The following is a 24,049-nucleotide window of genomic DNA, read 5'->3' on the forward strand; positions in this document are numbered from 1 at the left end:
TGAGAATATCTTTTCACTTTGAAGCATAAAAGTTCTTCATCAACTCTTGGAATTGGGTACCAGCGTGGGAGAATCCTGTCATTCAGATGGTGATAGTCTCCAAAAACTCGCCATTGACCGTTTGGCTTCACACAAGCTGTAGTGGACTACCCCATTGTGATTGTGATGAACCTATGTATATTTAACAGAAACTGAACTTCATTTTTAGCAATTTGCAATTTATGTGGGTCAAATCAACAAGCCTTACTGTACAGTGATGGACCACTAGACATAGTGATGCAATGATGCACTTAAATTTGTCTGAAAGTTTGGAAAAGTGGCATGTTGCATAGAGTGAGCCTAATGTGACTTTAGCATTCACAATGATTTATTCATCATGTCAAAAGTACAGAAATATAAAATATACGTATAAATAAGTGTTGACATAATTTTACACAAAAGAAGACCAAAAATTGGACACTTCAAGTGCATTTGGTGTAGCTCTCATAAGGTCTTGCATGATGCAGGTGGCTGGTGATGAGGAACAATGAAGGAAATGGCTGTTAGTGTGTTCAGTACCACACTGACAAAGAACTGAGGCCACAGAGAAACCACAAGTCTGCAGATTGGTCTTGCATCTCATTGTGTTTGATTGTAATGTATTGAGAGACCTCCATATTAACCACTTCTCCGAATGTCCAGGGGGAAGTTCTTCCTTTGGAGCCATCCATTCTCCCACGCACCAACATTTCTCCCGCCATCGCGAGATCCTTGCCGCATGTGGATTCTTGATGAGAGCCTCAGTAGTTGTCAAGAAGCTATTTCTTGATTTCAGCCTAGGATGTGTGGGCTGACGACCATATAGTAGATGGGCTTCCTTTGTTGTGGCCTTACTTTTCTTATATCTTGCAGCTACCTCACGTCTAATTTCAGGGGGTGCTATGCCAGCGAGGCAATGGAGTTTGTCCACAGGAGTAAGTCTTAAGCAACCCGTGATAATCCGGCAAGACTCATTTAGAGCAACATCTATGTTCCTGGCATGACTGGACTTGAAACATACCAAACATGCATATTCAGCTGTGGAATAACATAGAGCAAGCACACTTGAGCGCACAGTGCATAGATTAGCACCCCACGATGTACCTGTCAGTTTTCGCACTTTGTTATTTCTGTCTGCCATTTCCTGTTTGGTGTGTAGGCAATGCTTTTTATATGTTGGAGCATGATCCAGAGTTACTGCAAGATATTTGGGAGTAGGATTATGTTAGAGTACGACGCCTCCCCAGGATATATTTAAGGATCTGTTTGCCTGTTGATTCTTCAGGTGGACAGTGCAGGTCTGAGTCTTGGCAGGATTAGGTTTCAAGTAATTCCCATGATAGTAAACAGTGAAGTCTTCCAAAGATTTTGATAGTGTGCCTTTTACAGTGTCAAAACAGTTGGCCTGAGTAGTGATAGCGCAGTCATCAGCATAAATAAAACTTGGAGTTCCTTCAGGGATAAGTAGATCGTCGCTATAGATGTTGAATGATAGCGGTGCAAGCCACACTGCCTTGTGGTAGCCCATTTTTCTGAATTCTCCATCTACTTTTCTTATCCTGAAATTCGACAAAAAATCTGCAGTTCTGGAGAAGGTTTCTAATATAGCACGTTAGTGTGAAGTCTTTAGTTATATCATAAACTTTATTCAGAAGGAGCCAATGGTTGATTGTATCGCAAGCCGCAGATATATCGATAAAGACAGCACCTGTAATGAGCTGTTTTTGATATTCCTCTTCAATAGTTGTGTTAAGTTTAATATTTGAGACATGCAACTTTTCCCTTCTCTGACACCTGCTTGCTGTGGTTTTAGAAGAGGCTCCACCTTTCTTATCATTCTCTGAAGAATGAGTCTCTCCAGTATTTTGTAGAGGTGACAGAGTAAGGAGATAGATCTATAATTTGTGGGATCTTTACTATCCTTTCCTGTTTTTGGTATGGCAATTACTCTTGCTTTTCGCCATACTTTAGGAATCTTGAATTCTTGAATACAGATGTTCATAAACTCCAGTACCAAAACATTGTAGCAGGACCAAAATTCTTGATTTGTTCAGCTCTAATGTCATCCAATCCGGCTGCTTTTTCCACTTTACATTTATTCAGGGCCAAATTCAATTCTTCAAGAGAGAGAGAGAGAATGATTACCTATTGGAAAGGTTGTGCATAATTGTATTTGTGTGTGTTTGCAGTTCTTGTTGATGCTCACATTCTGACTGCTGGTGCATAGTGTTTATTTATGTGAGTGCAGCTGTTTATGTTTGTCTTCTTTACAGTAGTAGTATTCTCTGAATTTTTTTGTTGCATGTGAAAAGTCAGCCATTGTAAAGAAAGCCAGTTATTATAATTAATAAAATAAGTTCATACACAGCTTTATTAATCTCTCTTAGCAAACCTCTAGTATGCACATCAGGTTATGCACCCAGGCATTGCTCAGTTTGCGTGAGGAAAAACTTTCGGTATCCCAACTCTGACGTGTTTGGACGAAAAGAAGAGAGAAGAAATCTCCAGTGGCTGAAGAAATATCTTCAAAATACATCTCAGATCTGGACGTGAAGAATTATAAGATATGAAAATTCCAGATAACTGCAATCTTAAAGGCTTACGGAATTTTTGGTGTTGTAATTCGTTCTCATGGTCAACCTAACGAAGACGACAATGCCGGCTTGAAAGCATGGACAAAAGGAAGTGCAAAAGGTATGTTTCTGATTTCCACGTCAATAGACAATACACAAATGCAAAGCCTGTTGGTTTGTGAGACAGCCCACGATATATGGAACAAGTTGAGATCAATACATGAGCAATGGTTAGAAGCCAGGAAACTAACAATAACTCACTGTTTTCATGAATGTCAGATGAATGCAAATGATTGTGTAGTTGCTAAAGTTGAAAATCTAGCATTACAACTCGGAAATATTGGAGAAAAGGTTTCAGATGTAGCTGTAATGGAAAAAGTCATTGCATCTTTACCATCAAAATACAATGCATTTAAAGCAGCTTGGGACAGTGTGCCAACTCGACAACAAAACTTGGAAACCTTGACGGAGCATCTTATTGAAGGAGAATCCCAGTTGAATATGAGTGACGAAGAAATTGGTGCATTTTCAGTGATGTCCATCTACAGACAAAAGGAAAAAAGAAAGATATCCTGATAAAACCAAAAGTGTACAAGAATGAAAAACGAGATCAGAAGTCAAGTGTTTTTACTGCAAGAAGAATGGTCACATAGCTCGCGAGTGCCGGTAGAAAAAGTGACACCCAAGGAAACATAAGAGTGGTGAAAGTAAATCCGGGTGTGCATTTATTGTGTCAGCAGGTAACGTGTTGAGTTGTCAGAAAGTCTAGAGAGACATACGCTAAGTGGTTTGAATGTGATCGGTCAGATGTGTGGCCGTTGAATAGTGGTGCATCGTGTCACATGAATTTTCGACGGGAATGGTTTTCAAAGTTGTGTCCAGTGACTGGGGAGCATGTGTTACTGGGTAATGATAAAGAATGCCAAGTTGTTGGTGTTGGTACTATTTTTGTCAGCAAAGAAGTTAGTGCCAAATGGAGTGATGCACGTTCAAAAATGTTTTGTATGTACCAGGTATCAAAAAGAAGTGTCGGAGTATGCATGGTGAAAAGAAAATCACTGCAGCTTTCAAAGAAGAACAATACGTGACGGAAAGACTGTAGCTGAAGGTGTGAAGGAAGAGAACAATATTTATAGGATGCGTTTCATGACAGAATCCACAATAGGAGGTGAAGTTGATGTTGCAGTGACTGATCTGAAACAGTGGCATGAACGGTTAGGGCATGTCAGTACATGAGCAATTCAACAGATGTCAGCATGATTTTTGTGTGAATCATGCCAGCTAGGCAGGGCACATTGGCTGAAGTTCAGCAACAAAGAGACAAATCGTTCAACAAAACCATGGGAATTTATTCATTCAGACGTGTGTAGACCAATGTCAAGTGAATCAATTGTTGGTTCAAAGATGATGATACAGAGTTGTTTATTTTTGTAAGACACAAATCCGATGTTATTGATCGGCTTTGTGAATTTAGTAATCTTTATGTCAAACAAGTTTGGTCAGAATGTTGAAACATTATATGTAGACAGTGGCACTGAATGCATTAATTATGGTATGAAACAGTCTCTTAGGAACCATGGAATTCAGTTAGAAACAACTGCTCCAAACACGCCAGAACAGAACGGTCATTCTGAGAGGGATAGTTGCACAATTGTCGAAAGTGCATGCACTATATTGGAAGCCAAAAACCTGAAGTTTTTATGGGCAGAGGCTGTTATCACTGATGTATACATATTAAGTAGAGTTTCAACAAAACGCAATTTGGAGCAAACTCCATATGAGTTGTGGAATGTACGAAAACCGTATGTTGGACATCTTCGAGTGGTTGGGTCAGATGCCTTTGCTCATGTACCAAAGCAATTTCACAGCAAGTTTGATGCTAGATCCAGAAAAGTTGTACTTCTTGGTTATCAAGGATAATCAACAAATTATTGACTTTATGATCCCACGAGTCACAAAGTGTTTATATTGAGGAATGTCATATTCAGTGAGGTTAGCAACAGCTCAGTGTCTGCACAACAAGAAGTTAACACATACTTAAACTTCAAAACTGATGAAGAACAAGATATCGTGGATTGGCACAAGCAAGTTACTGGTGAATCAGTGCAAGCACAGGAAGAGATGGAAATTTCAGGAAATGATGTAAGTAAGGCTGAACTGGAAAATGAAGAGCAACCTACCAAAGGGCAGTCGATGCACCTCTGAGATCGTTCTATCATCTGCAAGCGAGCAAGATATGAAACTGATTTTGCTCAGTATAATAATCCTTACAGATTCAAATAAGCAATTTCTGGTTCTGACTCAAAACACTGGAAAAAAGCGATTGCAGAGGACGTGGAAGCTCATGAATACAACAAAACCTGAAAGATACTTCCTGAAACTAATAGTCAGAGAGTTATTGACTCAAAATGGATGTTCAAGATTTTGTTTGACAAAGATGGTAAGATAACTTGGTACAAAGCACGGCTGTGCACAAGAGGTTTCAAACAGGAGTATGGTGTTAACTACAATGAGATGTTTTCACCAGTGATACGATATGATTCACTCAGTTTTCTTGACAGTTGTCACTTATAATGATCTAGAGATGGTACAGTTCAATGTTTGCTCAGTGTTTCTATATGGAAGGCTTGAAGAAGTAGTTTACATGAATATACCTGAGGGAGTGGTGGCTAAAACAGAGAAACCTGTAGTTTGCTTGAGAAATCACAATACGGACTTTAGCCAGCTCCTCGGTGTTGGAGCAATGAATTTGTAGACTTTCTTTCACGTTGTAGTTGTCAAGCAACTGATGCTGATCCATGTTTATTCAGTGGTGTAATAAGTGGTGATGTTACCTTGTTAGAATTATTTGTAGATGATGGTCTTATTGCATCAAAGTCAATTGAAGCAATTCACAAAGTTGGTACATCACTAAAAGAAATCTTTCAAATCACTGTCGGTGAAGGTCATTGCTTTGTTGGAGTGGAAATTGAGCAAGATTGTGTGGGAAACACCAGTATACGAGAAGAGTAATTGAGAAATTTGGAATGTCTGAAGAAATGTTTAAGTGTCCCTACTGATCCTCATGTGAGTCTGTTACCTAACGATGAAGAGTTCATTGGTGAAAAAAATAGCATATCATGAAGCGGTTGGATTTCTTATGTTTTTGTCAGCTATCTCTCGACCAGATATTTTATTTGCAGTGAACAGTGTGAGCAGATTTTTGAACAGCCATACTAATGCGTACTGGCAAGCAGTGAAAAGAATTTACAGGTACTTAATTGAAACACCAGATTACGATATGGAGTACTCAAACAGTGGGAGCAAAATGCAAGTGGTTGGTTTTACTGATGCTGAATATGTAGGTGATCTTACATCATGGAAGTCAACAACAAGATTGGTTTTTCTTTTGGCTGGTGGTCCTGTAACCTGGACTTCTCAGGGGCAAAAGGTTGTTGCTGTAAGTACAACTGAATCTGAATATGTAGCTTCTGCTAAGGACGCAATTTGGCTAAGAAAATTACTAGGTGGCCTGGGAATCAAGTTTCAAGAACCAACTACATTACAAATCGACCACCAGAGTGCAATCAAGTTATCAAAAAATCATGAATATCACAAACGCACCAAACATGTAGATATACACTTTCATTTCATACGTGGAAAAGTGCAGTGTAAAGAGATAAGTCTTTTATGTGTGTACCAAAGAACAACTTGCTGATATGTTGACCAAAGCATTAACAAAAGAAAAAATTGTATATTTGTGCTCAAAGCTCAATGTTGTTAATTGGTAAATGCAATCAGTGTTGGAAAGGTTTTGCATAATTGCAAATGTATGTGTTTGCAGTTCTTGTTCTTGTTCTTGTTCTTGTTGATGCTCACATTCTGACTGCTAGTGCATAGTGTTTATTTGTGTGAGCGCAGCTGTTTATGTTTGTCTTCTTTACAGTAGTAGTATTCTCTGAATTTTTTTGTTGCATGTGAAAAGTCAGCCATTGTAAAGAAAGCCAGTTATTATAATTAATAAAATAAGTTCATACACAGCTTTATTAATATCTCTTAGCAAACCTACACTATCTGCATCATTACCTCTGCTGAAATGTTTAATTTGGTGATGTATACCAACTTTTTGTTTTTGAGATCAATGAGTAAGCCTTAACGATAAAGGGAATTAGCTCCGAATATGCCTTTTGACATGTCTTCTACAATGAATGGCAGTTCAAAATAGCATTTGAGCCCTAAATCAATGGTTAACAGCTTTGAACTGTAATTTTTATCTCTGATCCATTTGTAGCATAAGATTGAGGTTGGAGGCTACACTTCCTTGCCATTTGAAACTGGTATAAGACAGACCTGCACTGCTGTCTACCAGAAAATATCTTCCACAATTTTGATCTGTAACAGTTAGGTGATACTGGCAGTTCGATGTGGGTAGTGAGGTAAAACTCTATTTCAACTTGCCGCAGAAAATGGTGGACTGCATATTGAACATGTTTTGCACCAGTTACACGGAAATTAATAATCCGATTTGATTGATACTTTTTATGCAGTTTTTGGCCTCAGGACAATTAAAAGCTGATTTTCTCCATTTGATGTGATATGACCTTGCCGTGGTGGATTGTCTTATGTAACTAACAGTATGAAACCTGTACACCCATGCACGCTGAGTAGTACAATTTGTTTAATGTCAGACTTACACCTTAGGTATTGTTGTATGATTCATTTGTCATTTGTAGTCGACCAGTATTAAATTATGATGCTTACAGTGCCATCTATTGCTACACGTTGTAACTATTTATTTTTCTTTTGCCATACATTTTCCCCCTTCTCCGATAATATTTGGTTGCAATTTGACATCATTATGACCGGTGGTGTTATTTCTACAGTGGTTTGAAAGTTTAACTATGATCATCCTGTACAACAGGTGTTAAATCGGAAGAATTTAATGCATGTGGGTCTATGGTAACTGGTGGAAGATCTCAAATAAAAAACTCCAGAAAACAAGACAAAAACGTCTGGTTAAAATTTTATGCTCACTTGCATAAAATGAAGGGCGGCATGCTCACAAAGAAAATTCTCAATGTAGCTCAATCAATGAGGAACTGAAACAAACAAAAATACCTAAAGGAGATTAGAATATGTGAAGAAATATTTCAAGGTAAAACAAAATTTCGTACCATAACTAACAGTCAAAATTTTGCTGAGAAGTCTTCTTGATAAGCTAGAGGAGGGTCTGAATATAGAGAAAGAAACACAGTGAACAGATGAAGAAATATGGACAGAAAGAGAGGAAAAGAAATGCTACATAAGTTCAGACATAACTTGGGTACAATGAGGAGAAAATTGAAAGGAGACCACATTACAAATGTGGCATTTGAAGGTAAAAGTTAAACAAATAATTCTAATCAGGTGTGCTTAGGTGAAATTCTGTTAATGCCTTCCCATTTCAACAGTGTTACACAACATGCATAAGCTGCGTAAAACATGGATTCAATGTGTGTGAACATTGATTGTAACCATAGAGGCATTAGACTTAAGTACCAAAGGTTATGTCAAGTAAGCAAAATAAAGTATACTCATTTGAAAATTAAAAAAAATAATTGTAATAAAATCTTCTAAAAATTGTGAGTCCACCTGGAGCTGCTAATCCTTGTTTATTGTGAAATCAAGGTGCAGCCAGTTTTGTGATAGTGAATTGCATCTTTAGGTTTAACCTGCAACAACATATAGATGGATTAGAGGCTGTTAAGCAAAAAAACTAATGGTGCGAAATGTGAAGAAGAAAGAAAAGTGGTCACTTTGCTGGATTACATTAAGACATTAACCAAAAGTGATGTCTCAATATTCAATAAGGCACATATCTTGACACCATCAAATGCAGTAGATGTTGAAAGATCCAACAATAATCTTAGATAATTATGGGTCATCATTGGGGAGCATTCTTATTTGGAATTGGAAAAATAACATGGAAAAGCAGAACAACACAAAAGTATGGCATCAGAATCCGGTAAATATAGTACAGTAGCAACTTGCCAGTGTTGGACTCCTAATAGTACTTAGAAAAAATAGCTATCTGGACTGCAATGAAGAAATGGTAATATTGTGTGAAGATGCAGTTAAGTCATAGCGGAAACTGACACAAGCTGTGAGCTGCACCTACCATTAGAGTGTTATTAGGTGCTGGTAGAGGTCATGAGTGTTGTGTAAGAACATAGTACCTCATTTTTCAAAGATGGGGAGTTGTTTTACAAATGAAATTGTCAGTTGAAGATAAAGTGTACAATAACGTGCGTTTGTTGCTTGTCATTGGTAACATTGCTAACACTTTTAACACAGTGGAAAAACTCTGTATATTCTGCTTACTCTTTTTAGTTTATTGTTCAAATCCTACTAATTACAAATTAAAACTAATTAAATTTTGAGTTACTGAAATTGGGCTTTCTAGGTTAAATTAGACTATTGAATATGATTGTGTAGTACATTATGAAAATAGCTGACATTGAAAACTGAATCATGCTAGAAACAATGTATAATAAAACTAGGCGAGTGTGAACAAAAAGTCAAAATGCAGTTAATATGAGTTACTGCCGTTGTTATTGCAATTGGGCTACTCATAGAGGAGGCCATAAAAAATCAAAATTCAAGAGAGTGGCTCTGTGTCTCAGATCCAGAGAAAGTTTCAGTATGTAACCTAAATTGTATTTTGTGTTTTGGTTTTCATTTAAAAGTTTTAGTATAAATTGTTACATAGCCCTTGTCAGTTTTTGCTATTTCCCTAATTTATCTCACATTTGTAATCACTAACCTAATTTAACCTAGTTGTCTGTGGAACTGAAAGCCGGTTTTAATCAGTCTTATTTTTACCAGTTTTAATTCTTAATTAGTAGGATTTGTACAAAAAAAGAAAGCACACTACACAGAATTTTTCCACTGTGTGAAAAGTGTTATCAGTGTTACCAACGACAAGCAACACATGTTGTACTATAATTGCCAATCTTCGATTGGCCGTTTCATTTGTAAAATGACTCCCAGTCTTCGAAAAAAAAGATACTTTGGTCTTATACAACCCACACAACTCCTATCGACATTCACTCACATGACAGGCACAGCCCACTACTTGTGTTAATTTCCGCTATGACTTAAACTAGCAGCTGCGGCTGCACACAGTGTTATCATTTCATCATTGCATCTGAGATAGCTGTTTCTCCAAGTACTATCCTCCTTGTCAGTGTTTTCCCCATATTCCTTTCCTCTCCCATTCCGTGCAGAACCATCTCATTCCTTACCTAATTTTCAACATTTGTTTGTAGCACCACATCTCTAATGCTTTGATTCTCTTGTGTTTCAGTTTTCCCATAGTCGAAGGTCGACAGATCCTATGAATGTGTCTTGATTTTTCTTTATTCTTGCTTTCTTTATCAACTGCAATGCTAGAAAGCCTCTCTGGTGCTTTTACCTTTCTTAAAGACAAACTGATTTCATGTCACATATTCTGTTTTGTTTTCCCTTCTTCTGTATACTATTGTTGTCATTAACTTGGATGCATGAGTTATTAATGTGATAGTGTGATAGTTCTCACACGTCTCAGCTCCTGTTCTCTTTGGAATTGTGTGGATAGTATGTTTCTGAAAGTTGGTGTATCGCCAGACTCACATGTTTTATACACAAATGTGAATAGTCATATTGTTGCCACTTCCTCCCAATGTTTTGGAACTTATGATGGAATGTAATCTTTCTCTTCTGCCTTATTTGATCTTAAACTCTTCCAAAGCTCTTCTAAGTTCTGATTCTAGTACCTGATTTCGTATCTCTTCTGAATTGACTCCTGTTTTTTCTTCTGTCACATCAGACAAATTTTCCTGCTTGTAGAGGCCCTCCATGTACTCTTTCCACCTATACTCTCTCTCTCTCCTCTACATTTAACAGTGGGATTCCCATTGCATTCTTAAAGTTGGTACCTTTGCTTTCAATTTCACCAAAGGTTGTGTTGACTTTCCCATCTGTTACGTCAGACTTCTGACAATCATTTCTTTTTCGATTTTTCATGTAGTTATCTTGCATTTTATTTTTGTTTCATTCCTCAGTGATTTGTGTTTCTATATTCCTGAATTTCCGTGAACATTTTTGTACTTCCTTCTTTCGCTGATCCACTGAAGTATTTCTTCTGTTACTCATGACTTCTTCACAGGTACCTTCTTTGTACCTGTGTTCTTCTTTTCCAGCTTCTTTGATTACCCTTTTTAGAAATGTCCATTCCTCTTCAATTGTACTGCCTACTTTGCTATTCCTTATTGCAGTACCTATAGTGTTAGAGAACTTCAACCATATCTAGTCATTCCTTAGTTCTTCTCACTTCTTTATGTATTGATTCTTCCTGGCTAATCTCTTAAACTTCAGCCTGTTCTTCATTACTACTACATTGCATCTGTGTCTTCATCTGCTTGTGGGTACACCTTACAGTCTAGTGTCTGATTTTGGAATCTCTATCTGACCATGATGTAATCTAACTGAAATCTTCCTGTATCTCCAGTTCTTTTAGAAATATACTTCCTCCGCTTGGGAATCGTGAACAGAGTATTTATTGTTCCTAGCTGAAATTTATTGCAGGACTTAATTAGTCTTTCTCCTCTCTCATTTTCTTCTATTCCATCCCTGACAAATGCACTCTAGTCCCCCTTGACTATAAGATTTTCATGTCTCTTTATGAACTGCATTATCCATTCAATATTGTCATAAGTTTTCTCTATCTTGCTATCTTCAGCTTGTGACTTCAGCATGTATATGTTGTTGCTGGTGTTGGTGTGGTGTCGATTCTTATGAGAACAACCCTTTCACTGTGTTGTTCACAGTGACACACTCTCTGCCCTACCTTCCTATTCATAATGAATCCTTCTCCCATTACACCATTTTCTGCTGCTGTTGATGTTACCCTATACTCATCGACCAGAAATGTTCATCTTTTTTCCATTTCACTTCACTGACCACCACTGTATCTAGATTGAGCCTTTGCATTTCGCTTTCCATATTTTATGGCTTCTTTACCACATTCAGGCTTCTGATAATCCACACCCCGACTCATACAACACTATCCTTTTGTCGGTTATTCAGTCTGTTTCTCATGGTCACCTCCCCCTCAGCAGTCCCCTTCGAGAGATCTAAATGGCGGGCTGTTCTGGAATCTTTTGCCAATGGATAGATCATCATTTTCAATTACAGGCCGCTTGTACTGAGCGAGGTGGCCCATTGGTTAGCACACTGGCCTCGAATTCAGGACGACGACAGTTCAATTCTGTGTCAGGCCATCCTGATTTAGGTTTTTCGTGATTTCTCTAAATCACTCCACACAAATGCCAGGATGGTTCCTTTGAAAGGGTATGGCCGACTTCCTTCCCTAATCCGATGAGACCAATGACCTTGCTGTTTGGTCTCTTCCCGAAAATAACCCAACACAACCCAACCGAGGCCACATGTCCTGTGGATACACATTATGTGTATTTAATGCAGTGGTTCGCATAACGTTTTGCATCCTCATGCTGTTGATAAGTATTGATTCTTCAATCTTTAGGAGCAGTTTCCCCATCCCAAGAGCAACAGAGTGCCATGGACCTCTGTCCACTCCTCCCCTCTCTTTGAAAAGGCCATTGGCAGAATGAGGATAACTTCTTATACCAGGAGCCTTTGGCTGCCAATGCTAATTATTATCCAAAATTTAAGTGGTGGCAGGGTTCAAACTGGGACCGAGGATGTTTCAATTACTAATCAAAGATGCTACCCCTTACACGTTCTATTTTTCAGGTCCAAATTAGAATGTCCCTCAGTGATGACCCATAATTATCTCAGATTATTGATGGATCTTTCAACATTCATTGCATTTGATGATACCAGGATATATGCCATAGAGAACGCTGGGAGATTGTATTGCTTTAAGGTCTTAATGTAATCCAGGCAAGTGACTACTTTTCAGTCTCCTTCATAGTAGGCTCTGTTTATCTTTTCACTTAACATTTCTAATTCAAATGTATGTTGTTGCAGATTTAACCTGAATATGCGATTCATTATCCCGAAACCAGTTGTACCTTGATTTCACAATAAATGAGGATCAGCAGCTACAAGCTGATCCACAGTTTTGTAGATGATTTTGCCACAATTTTTTTAATTTTTTTTTTATTTTTTTTATATTTTTTTAAGAATAAGTTTTAAGTGTGCATAGATGAAGCTGTGGTTTACCACAGTGAAAAATTGTGTGTTTCAGTATACTTAGATAGTTATTTGTCTAATAGATGATTTGTTTCTGGTTTACAGATAACCTGGCATGAACTCGCAAGACCACAAGTACATGGCTATGATATGTCATGTCTTGCAATTCTTTCAAGGTATTGCTTTGCATCTGGATCAGAGGAGAAGGTTGTAAGAACATTTAAGGCCCCCAGTAATTTTGTAACTAATTTTCAGTCCATATGTAATGTGCGAGAAGATAGCACAGAATTTGCAGAAGGTACATAATGTTAATTTTCCAGTGTGTAACATGAGCATTGTATTACCTAAAAGATAAATGTTACAATTTGTGTTTGATATTTGTTTATGATTTTTTAAATATTTAAGTTGTGGACACCATTAATGCATCCACAGTAACTGCCACTTAAGAACAATTACTGATGTGTGCACATAAAAACTGCCAATGGAAAACAATTACTTGTTTCTTTAACTTCATGATAGATAAATTTATGGCAACAACTTCTGTTTCAGAAATTCCCCAGGGAGCTGCAGTGCCAACTCTGGGATTATCAAATAAAGCAGTTTATGAGGGACAACAAGTGCAGTTGGAAGAGAGGCATGTGAAAGATGAATTTCCTGAATCATCTTATTTTATTCCTGTAAAATTAACAGGTATTTTGTTTGGTTTTTGTATTGTAAGCTTATCTTGATTTCTCATTCATGGGAAGCAGGTGCGATACTGCTGCAACAACAGTCGTTCTTACTTGCTGATACTTATATATTTTCTATCTCTGCCCAAACAAGTTGCTTCCAAAAATTTGTGACTGATATGGCCTTGTCATTAACAGTAGATGAATCCTCTTGGTTACTGGGGTTGTCGAGCAGATTCTATTTCAACATATACTCTGGATCTTGCATTTCACCACAGTCTTGGAGAATGTCCATTTCTATTCGCTGTTCTTGCAGCATGGCACTTCTCGCCCACATTCTGTTCAGCTGCCTCCACGCTGGGTAGTGGAGGTCACAGCTAGCAATATATTGCTCTTTTGGTTGAGTATCTGGGCTTTTTAGGTCTGTCCTCCCTCTCCTGTCAGAGGTTATAATGGGCATCAACTACGACCTGAATTCTTAAGCACCTTCCGTCTGTCTGAGATCCATGTGTTGGATAGGGGGGATTGGCTCCCACCTTTATCCTCTTCATATAAGTCACATTGGCGCTTTTCACATGAGCGGGTGCAATACCACTGAGTGAGCAGAGCTTCTGCACTGGTTTTGGCTGTTGTCAACTGGCATCTTGTCATATTGTGCACTGACTCACTATTTACTCACCTTCTTTGCTCATAATGCATTAAGAGTAATTTGTTCATGACTAGATGAGACCACACCTGCAAGAAACAAATAACGACATATTGAATGTAATAATGTTGGCTGTTTATTTGTCGCTTTCTCAAGGCTTTATGTTAGGTGGGGAGGGGCGAGGGCGTTAATAATGGTCTGTGACATTTGTAACATTTTCTTAACTACATATGATTCCTCATGTGGTAATTAATTATAAGTGTGTGCATTCTCTAGCATGCAATATCTGCTTTATCAGCCAAACCTAAGCAGTGTGCTGTCTACTCATGTGTTACAGTTCACTGTCTGTACTGCGAATGAAGTTGAATTCCTGCTTCATTGAGTATCAAAACTCTCAACACAATTTGTGAGCTTATAATGAGTTCTTAATGACCACACAATAAAAGGGGTCTGTAAATTCATGTGTTGGGTCTCACTTTGACAAGATGTGACTATAAATGAAACCTTTAAATCAGTCACTCTCTTATCTGGTACACCTCTCCAGTCACTCAGATAATGTGATGCTCTTGTAGCTTGACTCATTTTTGCACAATGCGTTCAAGTCAACTTCCCTGTGTCAGAAGAGCTATTGGAGTGTGACACCATCCTAACATTTAGTCACAGTTTGATGGGACATGATTTGTATGCTGAGCAGAGGACACCAGGTAGTGTAGCGAGTGACGCGTCCTCCAGTGTGGGTGACAATTCTGCCTTTGTGATCTTATCACTAAATTGGTAAAAAGAAGGGTATAATGTCTTTCCAAATTAGTTGTAACTACCTGACAGTTAAGTATCATCACCCTTAGTATATTCTGATTCTTACTTTATTATTTATATTCATAACCATGTAGTTTTGATTACTTATAACCAGCTGTGAATTGCTGCACCACCAGTCACAACAACAACAACAACAACAACAACAACAACAACAAGAAAACTAATACTACTGGTACTACTATTAGTACTACTACTACTACTACTACTACTACTACTACTACTACTCTTACTACACAGTTTTGGTTGGGGAGTTTTGATCTATGATTGCTTAATGTACCTGTAGAGATTGGAGCTGCACCACTGTGTTTAGGACACTGCCAGCCATTAATGAATGCCTTGCGTATTTTCTACTCCACTTTGATTGCTTTGTGTTGTATGGGGCTTGTCATTCTTCTTGTTACTTTGAAAAGGGTGAAGATATCACTCCAGACCTGTTATGGTGTTCCAGTGTGACTCCTATTGCCCTTGAAAGGAAATTTGTAATATGAAATGGAGCTCGTAAAAATTATGCACAATGTGCTGAAGTGCTGTGGGGTGGAACATAAACACAGAAAGCTCCTACACCCCATTGCTCAGGCTTGTAAAAGAGCTACCAGTTATACTGGGCTAGATTTTTATGGAGTCTAGACAGCATTAGGAATTTTGCTAGCTCTCATCCCGGTGAATCACCTGGAACTTCTGGGAAGAAAAGGGCAGTTTTAGTTTTATTTTGTATTGTGCAAGTGAATAGTTGTTTATATTCAACAATGCAGATAGGTTTGAATTACTTTAATTTAATGTTATTTTACTTGAGAAGAGATGCAGCAATATTGAAGAAGAAATTGACGATTTCAGTAAATTAGTAATAAGAAATTCCACCAAGGAGTTCTACGTGGAAAAGAAAATAGTACCCAGTGTGTCAAAACCTCAAGTCGTGCATTAGCAGAAATCATAAGATGTAGTGGATGTTAATGGCATGGGAAGTGCCTCCAGAAGAATGATAATGGCAAGTGTTCAATTGAAAAATTGGTTTGTGAGCAAGTTAAGCTGTAGTGTAGGGTGAAATTAATCAAAGGAGACTATCATGGGCGACTCAAATGTGTGAATTTTGAGGAATGGTTTTTGGATATGGTGCACTCAAATCTTCTGCCCTATTCTGTCATTGTCACGGGCAGCCCATCTTACCATTTTAGACAGGTGGACAAAATACCATAGGTATATTACCCAGAGAGTTGATGATAGAATGGCTGCAAAATAGGAGGGTAGAATGCAGTAACAGCATGATGAAGGCTGAGCTGTATGCTCTTGTGCAGGCAAAGAGACCTAATGAAAAAGACTTACATATTTGATGAACTGGCTAAGCGCATAGGCCACACCATACTTTCCGTGTCACCGTGGAATTGCAAGACGAATGCTATTGAAATTACTTGGACAAAGGTCAAAAGTTATATTAGGGAGCACATTATTGCTGTTAACATGTCTGCAGCAAATCGTCAAAAACTTACAGAAGCTGCCTTTTATTCCAATAGTGCAAAAAACTGGGGATGATATTGCAGTAAAGTGCAAGACGTGGAGTAGGAAGTGCAATGGTATCATAGTTCAAATGGCTCCAAGCACTATTGGACTTAACACCTGAGGTCATCAGTCCCCTAGTGGTATCATGGAAATAGCAATTGATAACTAATCTTGCATGGACATGGTGGGATATAGGTATTCATCTCACACAGACACAGCTGGCACTGATTTCATTGTGTACTAACTTGGCTGAGAGTGACTTCAAAAGCCGATGATCCATGCGTGTGTCAATATTAAAACCACATCATCACCAGCCTACGAGTGAAATGAACATGTGATCATCAGCACTGGACATTGTCACAGTGGCAGAGCATTGCATGGTCTGACACGTTTGGATACCACCTTTTTCATGTCGATGGGAGGGTGCAAATTTGTCAGTTTCCAGGGAGGAGCTCTTTGACACCTGTACTGCGGGATGGAGACAAGCTGGCAGCAGCTCCGTGAAACTCTGGGGTACATTCACATGGGCATCCATGGGTCCAGTGGAGCTCGTGCAAGGCACTATGATGGTCAAGGAGTATTGTACATACCTTCAGGACAATCATGTTTTCTGATAGCAGTGGCATTTTTCGACAAGATAATGTGCCATATCCCTAGGCCAGGTGTGTAATGGAGTGGTTCGAGAACCACAGTGGTGAGCTCCACTTGCTGCGCTGCCCCCCCCCCAAACTCACCAGATATGAAACCAGTTGAACACACACAGGATGTGATTGAATGTGGCATTACAAATCATTATCCTCCCCCCCCCCCCCCTCCCCCAGAATTTATAGGAACTAAGGGACTTATGTGTGCAGTTGTGGTGCCAGTTCCCTCCAGCAGTGAACCCAGGCATCATTGCTTCCAGGCCACGATGAGTTGCCACCGATATCCATACCACAAGTGTACATACCAGTTGTTGGGTAGCTGGTGCCATAATGTTCTGGCTGACCACTGTATTTTTTATTTCTAACCAAGAATCCTAATACAAATTTTCAGAGTTTTAGTTTCAAAAATGGTTTTGTAATGAAATATTTCCATAAAACTGTCATATCCTATGTTACTACCTTAAAGGTTGATTTTCCAGAAACAATGAAACATATATCTTTTTGTCTCCAACCAAGAAGTCAAAAACCAGTTTTTGTGAATGTAGCTTTAAAAATGCTTTGGTAGTACGTTAAATAATTTATTTTCAAACTAAAATTTCACCCACTATTTTATCCCTTCAGTGATTGTATTTCTAAAAAGGCAAAGCATGCATTTTAAACTTATGACCAAAAAACCTAATACAAATTTTCATAGTCGTAACTTCACAACTGGCTTAATGGTGACTTATTTCCAAAAAACCTTTCATCCTCTACTTCACTCATTTAGGGATGAAAATTTGAAGGAACCCCTACTAAGTTATGCATAAAATAACAGACCAACACTCTCTCCAAATTTCAAGTTTCTGTCCGTAGCAGTTTTGGGCTGGGGGGTGACGTGTAAATGAGTCCATCAGGCCCTATTTCATCCCCTGAGGGGCTCAGTTTCTTAAACACTGAAACGTGTAATTTTTTGTTTTTAACCAAGAAACCAATTTCAAATTTTCATAGTTTTAGCTTCAAAAATGCTTTCATAATGAAGTATATTTGCAAAACATTTCATCCCCTATTTCACCCCCTTAAGAGTTGAATTTCCAAGAACACTGAAACACTTAATGTTTTTTATTTGTAACCGAAAAGTCAAATATAGATTTTCATAGATGTAGCTTTCAAATTCTTTAATAGAGATTAATTTATAAGAAGAACACAGCTACTACTTTCACCCTCGTAGGCATTAAATTTTGAAAAATCAGAAATGTGTACATCTTTATTTCTGACTAAGAAACAAAATACCAATTTTCATGGTTTAGGTTCAAAAATCCTTTCACCCCATTACAGGTGGAATTTCGAAAAATACCTTTTTATTCAACGTCGTAAATATAAAATCAACACCGTCTCCAGATTTCAAGTTTCTGTCATTAACAGTTTGGGCTAGGCGATGACAAGTCACTTACTCAGCACATTTTCTTTTATATGTAGAGATGAATGTATGAGGGCTGCCGTTTAAGCATCCCCCCCGCCCCCTCCCCCCTCAAAAATTTCTGCTTTAGAGAGCAAGGGGGTAAAAATGTAGTTTGACACAGAGATCGTATTTATATTAATGTATTATTTTATGTTGGTACATTTTGTGCTATAAGATAAGTGTAACATAGTAAGGAGTGTGCATTTTGCTGTATTATACGATTTCATTTAACACAGTGCATGTTGCTATGACATTAGTGATAAGTGTGTGGAAACTAGGAAGCAAGTTGCAGCACACGATTTGAAGTGCTAGATGATTTGTGTCATGTCCTGAGCTAAATCGTTTGTGGAATGTTGGAATAAAGAAGTGTAGTCCATTGACAACAATAACAAGCAGTTGCCAAGGAAGAAATTGTAGAAAATTACTTAAGGACAAGATTGGTAATTGGTTCATTGTGCAAAATATCATAAAACCTGCTGCACCAATCAAAGAAGTTGTTAGAAATGTGGACAAATTAACAGAGAACTTATCAGAGAATGGTACATTAATATTAATTGGAGGCTAAAATGACACTGATAAGCCATTGAAAGAGTTTTAAAGGGATTTAACAGATTCTCTGAAACACATAGTGAAATTAACCTGCAAAATGAATGTAGAAATTCATCCAGTACCTCTTAACATAACATCCAAGATGTGAATGAAAAAATTAAGTGTGTGAATTGCTTTCCATAGAAAAAAAATCAATACTGCTACAAATGTGTATGGAAAGAGACTGACTGTGAATTTCAAATTGAGTGACTGGAAAGAAATGTTCATACAGTCCATCGTTTACATTTAAACAGTTGAGGAAAGATGTTCATATGAAGTCATCTTTCCTCATTTTAATATAGGTGTCAAAAATAAAAAAAAGTTACAGTACTGGTAATAAAGCATACACAAATGAACAGACAAATAATAAATACTGCCTAGAAGTTAAAGAACCAACCAAATACAGGAAGACAGTTACGGACAAACATGTGAGCACATAAGAAGCAAAAAGGATAAAACAGCAACACACCTGGTAAGCTGAATTTCAAACCTTTAGATATGGTAGCAAGGCAGGTGTAATGGACCAGTAAATCGCGGATTCTTTAAAGAATAGAACTCCCATGTTGAATCTTCTGCAGTGGCTGTTATACTACAGCTTTTAACATGCTATCTTGGGATGATGAATGATGGGTCTTGGCTTAAAGTAAGTCACTTCCAGTTTCGCATCAATAGAGATGCATCGTCAAGTGATCTGTATGAGAAATTAAAACTATACAGAATTACAGTGGCTTGAAAATAGATGTGTACTGCCTTTAAGTGCCATATATCAATGAGAAGTGTGTACTTGCACATTTTAAAACAGTCATGGTGAGTCAAGTGATGGCTTAGAGCCACGTCTGATTGTTCATCATGAAGATATAAACAGATAACATGCCAAGGGCTATAGTCCATTATTAAAGTGACTGAGACCATAAAGCTCTGATAAAAGAAGCTGGGTACACAAATTTAAATTCAGGTTTATTATCAACTGTTCGAGTCTCGCCCCGGCACACAGTTTTAATCTGCCAGGAAGTTTCATATCGGCGCACACTCCGTTGCAGAGTGAAAATCTCATTCTGGATCAACTGATGTAATTTGACATTTTTAAAAAAAGTCCTTATTTACTATGGATGCATTATATGCTTGCTAGTTCGAAAAATAGAGCAATATAAAATTCAAAAAATTCATGTTATTACCTGAGTTTTCTGGGATTATATTTTCTTGTATTCTATAGTTTTAATCATTTTCAACTATGAATGTCTTCTAAAAAGAAAAATTTGTAATTGACTATATAACACAAAATAGTACAGCTAGACACACTGTGAAGACAACGCCCACTTTTCTTGTCATAGATAGCACCAGTTTGGTATGAGACTCAAGCTAGTACCACCTCACACATGTGGTTCGTAATACCAACTCATCTTTACAGCTTACGCTGTTTGCCGAACACACGTCTGTGCTATCAATGGCTTGGTAAGAGATTGTCATGGACTACAGCTTTTAACATGCTATCTTGGGATGATGAATGATGGGACTTGGCTTAAAGCAATTACTTTGCTGCACCATGACTATTTAAAAAACATGATACTCACACCTCTCGTTGATATATGGCATTTTATGGTACCATACATCTGTTTTCAAGCCATTGTAATTATGTATTGTTTTAAGTTCATTTACAGGTCACCTGAAGATGAATCTTTATTGATGTGAAAGCAGTAGCGACATATTTAAAAGTATTTTAATAGCCAGTGCGGAAGATTTTATTCATTCAACAAATAAAACAGCTTCAAACATCTGATTACTTTACAAATGAGTAATGCATTAAAAACATTTGATGTTAATTACATAAGTGAGAAAAGTTTGCAAAAGGTTTAAAATCAGGCTTAAAATTTGTTGGAAGTCACAAAGTACCTTCATTCTCAAATATTGGATGAATATAGTCACATTATTTACATTGATCAGTTACACTGCATGAAGACACACACACATTTCCCATCTATAATAATTCTTGTATTGTGTGAAGCTTTAAATGTGGGGGTATACCTATTAGTGAGTGGGTTATGACAGCATTTTAAGTTTTTAAATGTAACCAGTAACTACAGGAAATATTGAATGTCGAATTTCTTTTGCCCCTGAAGGAAGATGTGAGATCGGAAACCTGCAACTGGTACTGGGTTCCAGGAGACTAGCTCGTCTATATAAATAGGTGGGTAAAAAGGGCTGTGATTTTGTCCATTATAAATGGTTGTAATGAGACAAAAGCACCAAAACAAAGCAAGAGTATAGGCCTATGCCTGTGGGACCTGTCTGTAGACTGAAACAGGAAAGTAGAAACATAAAGTAACACGACTGGCAATCTGAATTTAAACTAAAGGTATGTGATGCAATAGATATTACACACAAATACCAAGCCAGGAATGAATCCGACCTAAAAATTATCTCCATAATGTACAATCCCTTCATAATAAGATAGATGAAATTGACATACTACAAACAGAAGAGGTAAAGGCTATCCCAGTAATATGCATTTCTCAGCACTGCTGTGACCCTGAATTTATTCAACGTACAAAAAGGGACTAAATTCATTTTGTCTTCCTGCTATTGCACAAACAATCGCAAGCTGGGTGCAGTAATGCTTCACATAAAGGAAAATACTGATTTTACTGCCATATCTGACTTTAACGTGTGTCAAAAATGAATATGAGACTGCAGCTATAAAATCTACAAAATTTTTTTTTTTTAGTGCTACAGTTTGCCAGTCACAGTCTGAAAATTTTGAACTTTTTCTCAAATAAATTGGAACCATTGCTGAACAAAGTAAATAAATTGGAATATAATTGGATGATAAGTGATGACTTCAACCTTCATTTTTTTACAAGTTGTAGAAATAGGGAGGCCCTTTTGAACCTTACTACATCCTGCAATGTAAATTTTAAAATAAATACTGCCACCAGAGTGAAAGAATATGTGAAGTAGCTTTAGGTCAGTTTGTATTCAAGAAGAATTTCTACAGCACTACATTAAAAATTTTGTGAGCAAACTTCATTGCCCATCTATCTCTAATACAAAGTTTGAAAGTAAAAGGAAGTGGTGGGAACAATGTTTCTTTAAGAACCGTGTAGATGCTGTAGTCAGGATAACATAAACTACTTCAGCAGCGTACTAAACAAAGAAAAATTGTTACAGATCTATAAAATTCATAACCTAAATGAAACATTTTACATTTTCATTGATAGAGTGAACTATTACTTTCAAATTGAATTTCCTTGGAAAACTGTAGCCAGAAGGGACAGTTGTAGAACAAACATTTGGATTACAAGGGTAATTTGGGTTTCATACCAGAAGAAGAGCTTAGTACATGAAATGTGTGACTCGAATAATTGGTCACTTGGCTGACTTTTATATTATAAAAATATTCTAAAATACAAAGAGTAGCAAAAATAATGCATAATGATAAACCCATATAAAGGCTTTTGAAAAAAAAAAAAATACTTTTACAAGCTCTGCCGAGGGAAGAAAAGTTTAGTAAATATGGGCTCTAAAATGTGCATGTTACTAACTTTGAGTACTTGTTCAAGTTCCACAGTAGTGAAGATGAACAAGTTCTCATACCTCTTAAGGTATGCATTTTAGAGCCCATGTTTACTGGACTTTTTTCATTTTTTATTTTTTTGTAAGGCACCTGTCCCCAAAATTTGTAAAAGTATTTTTGAAATACCCTCTATAAGAAAATAAATATTGTGAAGGCCATGTTGAGTGTTATAAAAAAAAGAAACTTGTAAAAACAGAGCATCATGCAAAAAATATAACACTATCACAAGAAACTAAAAAATTAACCAGCTAAAAGAAATGCTGCAGATAATATGATAAAATCACACACACAAAAGAATACTCAATCCAATAAATATAAGTCAGTGTAAATCAACACTGCTACACAAGATGTAGTAGCAAAAACAATAACGAGACTAAGGGCCTCCAGCTCGGGGGGCATTGATGGTTTCTCTGCAACAGTTATAAAGAAGAGTGCTGTAAACATCATTGAACTACTCAACCACGTATGTGACTGCTCACTTCAAGAAAGCACTTTCCATGATGCATTGAACAAGTCGGAGGTAATTCTGTAATATAAAAAAAAGGTGTAAGAGACAATGTAAATTACTACAAGGCAATCATGATTTCCTCCTCTATTTCAAAACTTTCGGAAAAAAGTTATGTATGACCAACTTATGGAATTTGTAAATAAAAACAAAATTCTATGTAATGAACAATTTGTATTCAGAAATAAGAAATCAACAGTAACAACCATTAATAGGTGTATTCACTGTGTGCTAAACCTGGTGGACACAAAAGGGGAGTCAACAGGAGTATTTATTGGCCTGTCAAAAGCATTTTCCATTATGGTAAGGTTCTGGGGGATAATGCTGACCATGTCCTTGTCATTCCTGAAAAATCCTCACATGGCCTCCTCCCCCTCCCTGTGAGTTGTCGTAATTGGTATTTTGCCTTAACTGCCCAGGTTGAGAGAGTGGTATAAATCTCTGTAAAAGAAATCGTTAACTTCAAGATGTGTTGGATGTCGATGACAACAGTCGTTCGTTGTTTGTTGGCCACCTCTAGGGAACTTGGTATACGTGAGTTGTAAAAGGGTTACCCAGGCATGCTGGGCTCTGTCTGGATGGACCATTATTTCCCTAGTTGCTCGTAGAACTGAAATGGAACATTCGGAACTTGTGTAGCCAGTCCTCCTGACACAGAAATTATTCAAAACACTTCCTTTATAGCAAGAGAACCCATGCTATTTGACAGAATGTGTTTTTAATACTTAAAAAGAAAGAGTGCAGCTTTGAGAAAGTTGCACATTTCTGTATTGAAAAGAATTTAGTGGGCATTGCTGGCATTTTCAAACCTGTAAAGTCATGGCAAAACTGGGGCAGTGTTGGTTATAAACGTTTGGTTCCCAATAAGCAACAAACCTCCAGACAGCATATTCAAATAAGCAATTGAAACAGAGT

At 37.4% G+C, this 24,049-nt stretch overlaps 1 protein-coding gene across 2 annotated transcripts in view; it reads left to right on the top strand.

The window, feature by feature from the left end:
• Nucleotides 1–24,049, top strand: part of LOC126354181 (elongator complex protein 2) — a 78,817-nt gene that overhangs the window by 23,554 nt on the left and 31,214 nt on the right. For both annotated transcript variants that reach the window (XM_050003624.1, XM_050003625.1), the window contains exons 7-8: nt 12,870–13,062; nt 13,314–13,454. In XM_050003624.1, coding sequence (XP_049859581.1) covers nt 12,870–13,062; nt 13,314–13,454 — 334 coding nt within the window. The remainder of the gene's footprint in view (nt 1–12,869; nt 13,063–13,313; nt 13,455–24,049) is intronic.

Source organism: Schistocerca gregaria, chromosome 3, assembly GCF_023897955.1.
Source record: "Schistocerca gregaria isolate iqSchGreg1 chromosome 3, iqSchGreg1.2, whole genome shotgun sequence".
Taxonomy (NCBI): Eukaryota; Metazoa; Arthropoda; class Insecta; order Orthoptera; family Acrididae; genus Schistocerca; species Schistocerca gregaria.